The sequence below is a fragment of the Astatotilapia calliptera genome, chromosome 10 (assembly GCF_964374335.1).
Source record: "Astatotilapia calliptera chromosome 10, fAstCal68.1, whole genome shotgun sequence".
In the NCBI taxonomy this organism is placed as follows: Eukaryota; Metazoa; Chordata; class Actinopteri; order Cichliformes; family Cichlidae; genus Astatotilapia; species Astatotilapia calliptera.
Genome location: NC_137431.1, coordinates 18,952,499 through 18,957,308, shown reverse-complemented (window position 1 = coordinate 18,957,308; position 4,810 = coordinate 18,952,499). Strand labels below are relative to the sequence as shown.

The 4,810-nt window shown below is 41.4% G+C and overlaps 1 protein-coding gene across 1 annotated transcript; it reads left to right on the top strand.

The window, feature by feature from the left end:
- Positions 1-3,606: 3,606 nt before the first annotated feature.
- LOC113030941 (olfactory receptor 1500-like) lies at positions 3,607-4,596 on the top strand. The gene has a single exon (XM_026182746.2). The coding sequence runs from the start codon at positions 3,616-3,618 to the stop codon at positions 4,594-4,596; it is 981 nt and encodes a 326-aa protein (XP_026038531.1). The 5' UTR covers positions 3,607-3,615.
- Positions 4,597-4,810: the final 214 nt, after the last annotated feature.

Sequence of the window (4,810 nt, the reverse complement as noted above, 5' to 3'; positions counted from 1 at the left end):
GTGGTGCTGTTCTCTTATTGTTCCCTTGCCACTGAGAGTACACCTTTGCTGGTTCTGTGGAGAACAGCTGGTTTATTCTCCTGCCTTCTATCTCTCTGGTGTACCTCCTCAAGCGGCTGGCCAAGGCTGTGAGTCTTTGCTTGGCAGTTTCCAAGGCCTCAGGTATGGACAGCTTGCTGTATTTCTTAGGCACCTTATTTGTCGCACCTTTCTGCAACTCCGTTAGTTGGCTAACCTCCCTCCGTGCTACTTTGATCTTGCCCTCTAGCCTCCTTCTCCATGGAGGGTACTGCCCCTTGTGGCTGTTCAACTTGTAGCCAAGCATCTCACTGATCACTGCTGCCGTATTGTAGATCAGCTTGTTAGTGTCGGTAATCGTGGTTGTAGGTATTGCCCGTAGTGCTGCATTAACATCATCTAGCAGACCTTCTGAGGGTACTTCACGTAATCTTGGTAACCGGCTACGGGGGATCCAGGTTTCAAGCTTGGCCATGATCCTATTTTTCAGGTCAGCTCCTCTCGCACTCAACGATCCTTCTCCTATCGCACTTGGGGCTATGTACCCAATCTCGGGTGGGGGTGATGATATCTCCCCCCTGACCTGGCGTCCTGACTCCTCCTTGCCGTAGCATTTGTGTTGTACCTCGTCAATCTCTAGCTGTGAGAGCAGTCCCTTCTTTCGAATGTTGGAACACTGAGCTACTAGTTGTTTCGCCGTCATTGTGGATGTTGGGTATCGCAGAATCCATAGGTCCCTCATCCTATTCATGTAGCCCCTTCCGCCGGGGTTACTTGCGTAGTAGCATTCCAACAACGCCCTGTTTTCGTCCCTTGCCCACCGATGCCTTCTTGTTCCAGTAGCCCACTTTTCGTCAGGGTGCCCTGGTTCCTCAACACCTGACGCGGACCTTGTTGATCCGGGCGACGTCCGAGCCGGCATGCCTTCATATTTATCTGTCTCGCTCATGTCTGCGGTAGGCTTGCTTAGCATAGGGGGTCTAGCCTTAGGACCCTTACTGGATACAGACGCCCCAGGCAGGAATCGAACTTGCGATCCTCTGTTCCAAAGGCGTGTAGTTTAACCACTACGCTATCCAGCTGCTCACATATACATTTATATATACATATATATATATATATACATATACATATATACATATATACACATATACATATACATACATATACATATATATATATATATATACATACATATACATATATATATACATATATATATAAATATACACATATACATATATATATATATATATATACACATATACATATATACATATATATTAGGGGTGCAACGATACTCGTATCGATATTGAACCGTTCGATACAGTGCTTTCAGTTCGGTACGCATATGTATCAAACAATACAAACTTTTTAGTTTATTTTATCAACATTCCTTCTGACGATGCTGTCTGTGTTGAGCGCTCAGTGGATCTGCGCTCGACAGTGCAGCCTAGGCGGAGTAGTCGAATGCAGATTCACTGAGCGCAGGGCAAGCTAGCTAGACAGAAGTTAAGCTCTCCTTGCAACATGGCAAATTGAACCTCCCCCACCCTCATTCAGATCTGGCGTTTGGAACTATTTTGGTTTTCATGTGACGTATGACCCTGAAGGTAAGCGCATCATGGACTAAAGTAAAACAGTATGTTGGATGTGCCATGCAATGCTCAATTACATGGGTGGGAACTAGTGTGTTAGCGCAGTTTGCTCGTTAACATGTTGGCCGTCCAGCCCCATGCACGGGGCGATCCGCGGTAGCTCATTAACGGAGATTTGCCGTATTGTGGCGTTAACGCCGTTTCAACGAGATTAACGCTGACAGCACTAGTGGGAACACAACGAATATGACTGCACATTTACTCCGACAGCATCCTAGTGCAAAGACAAGTGGAAGCAGACAAAAACAAGCACGCATGCTACAAACTTTACCCGAGTCATTTAGACAGCCGTTAGCACATGATTCTCCTTATGGGGACCTGATATGTTTAATATGCTTCTGAGAATACCCCAGAAGAAGCGTATAGTATAGCTTTTGTTTTGGAAAGAGCCATTTCTCTGTAATAAACTCTCCATCAGAATTTTTTTATTTTATTATTTTGATGTTTCAGCAACATTTAATTTAAAAACTGTAATTTTGAGTTAAAAGAAATATTTATAATTTTAATAAATTACAAATGAAAAAAGGCATGAACATTTTTTTGTATTGAAAAAATATATAACCATATAACCAAAGTATCGAACTGACCCGAACTGTGAAATACACACACACACACACACACACACACACACACACACACACACACACACACAATTAGATAACTCCTCCTTAATATGCTTCAAGCTCGGGTCCTCTACCAGAGGCGTGGGAGCTTGAGGGTCCTAGTCTACCAGTCGTTGGTGTTTTGCACATCTGGTATTCTTGCCAATCCCTTTCTGTGTCCCAGTCATGTATTGACCCATGTGCCTGTTCATCTTAGCTGCTATGATGCCTGACCTGTACCCAATCTCGGATGTCTTCCTGGCTCACCCTTGCTGTAGCATGTGTGTTGTGCCTTGTCAATCTCTAGCTGTGAGTACAATCCCTTCTTCTGAATGTTGAAACTCCGACTGTGAAACAACTAGTAGCTCAATGTGGATGTTGTATATTGAAGATTCCATCCTATTCATGTAGCGCCTTTCGCCGGGGTTACTTGCATAGTAGCATTCCAACAACGCCCCATTTTCGTCTCTTGCCTACCAATGCCTTCTTGTTCCAGTAGCCCACTTCTCATCAGGGTGCCCTGGTTCCTCAACACCTGACACGGACCTTGTTGATCCGGGCAACAAGCCGGCATGACTTCACATTTATCTCTAGAAAGAGAGAACACATTTATCCTTTTTAGTATTTTTTTTTCTTTTTTTGATAGGGACAGTAGAGACTGACAAGAAATCGGAGGGAGAGCTGGGAAGACATGAAGCAAAGGGCCAAAGGTCCTATTCGAACCCAGGCCAGCCACTCTTAGCCATACGGCATATGGTCACCTGCTCAGCCCACTAAAGCTAAACCGGCACCCAAGAGCATATTTATTCTATATGGGTTTCTCTTCACCGGCTCCCCGTTAAATCTAAAATCAAATTTAAAATTCTGCTCCTTACATATAGTCTTGAATAATCAGACTCCATCTTATCTTATTGACCTTATAGTGCCGTATCACCCCATTAGAGATCTTTGCTCTCAGTCTGTGGCTTACTTGTGGTTCCTAGAGTATTTAAAAGTAGAACTGAGAAACAGAGCCTACAGCTTGAAAAGTTAAAATCCTATATCAAACAAAGAAAAGAAAATAAAACATTTACATTTGGAAACTATAGTGTGTGAAAATACACACACACACACACACACACACACAAACACCTATGTGTGTTAGTAGTTATGGGTTTAAAAGCATAGGCCTTTTTGGAATAGGTGTACAATACACTTAATGGAGACACTGAGGGGATCTGCAGATAGTTAGAACTTCATCTGGGGTACTCCAGTTTGCATAAGAGAATCATAATGTGCAGTACTGCTGTCTGCATTATCAGAGCTTAGGCAATATACGATTATAAGATTTTTTGCCAATGGATCTTTTCAACTCTGCACTTGGAAAAAATATTACTTTTTTGCGCCCTGCATTTTTCATTATAAGTGGATTTATTGGCATTCCTAATATAAAATATTATTATGCCTTTCTGTTTTTTGTTTATATTATTTCTGTCCTGGCAAACACAGCTGTCATGGCCGCAATATATTTGGATCACAATCTAAGAACACCGAAATATATTGCAGTTTTCAATCTTGCATTGGTTGATCTGTTAGGTAACTCTGCCATGGTGCCAAAGGTTCTCGATATCTTTTTGTTTAATCACCCCCACATTTCCTATAATGACTGCTTGACATTCCTGTTTTTCTGCTATGTATTCCTTTCAATGCAAGCTCTAAATCTGGTTGCACTTTCATATGACAGAGTTATGGCGATCGTCTACCCACTGCATTATCAACTGAAGGTGACTCACAAGTTCATGTTCTGTTTAATTGCCTCTTTCTGGGTGTTTGTCATTATTGTTGTACTCATTGCAACTGGCCTTCTTACAAGGCTTTCTTTCTGTGAATCAGTTGTTATTAAAAGCTTTTTTTGTGACCATGGTCAGATATACCGGCTTGCATGCAATGATTATACACCCAGCGATATAACTGCTTGGATTTTGCCAGCTCTTATTCTTTGGCTTCCTCTTACAATTGTTTTGTTGAGTTATTTGTGTATCTGCTATGCTTTAGCTAAGGTAGCCACAGTTCGAGAAAGAATGAAAGGTTTTAAAACCTGTACAGCTCATCTTTCATTAGTGGCAATCTATTTCCTCCCAATATTAATCACATTTACTCTAGGCGCAAACATAGAGCCAAATGCCAGAATCATAAACCTGTCTCTGACATCAGTCTTTCCTCCAATGCTGAACCCTATCATATATGTTCTTCAGACACAAGAAATCAAAGAATCTCTGAAGAGGTTCTTAAGAATCACAACACACTACAAAATTAGTAAAGTCAAATTTAAAAAGTAAGAATAAATTTGGCATAAGTATTTTTACCCCTTTGTTTATTTAAGGAATGCTTATAAAATAAAAACTGTGTTGAATTATGGTTAAGTACTTCCAAACAGAACCCAAATTACAAATGTCACACTTCATGGGGGAATGTGCGTTTGAGTTTAAAGCACATGTAGCAAGATTTGTGATTTGTAATTTTTTAAGCAATTGTAATAGTTACTGTTAGGAC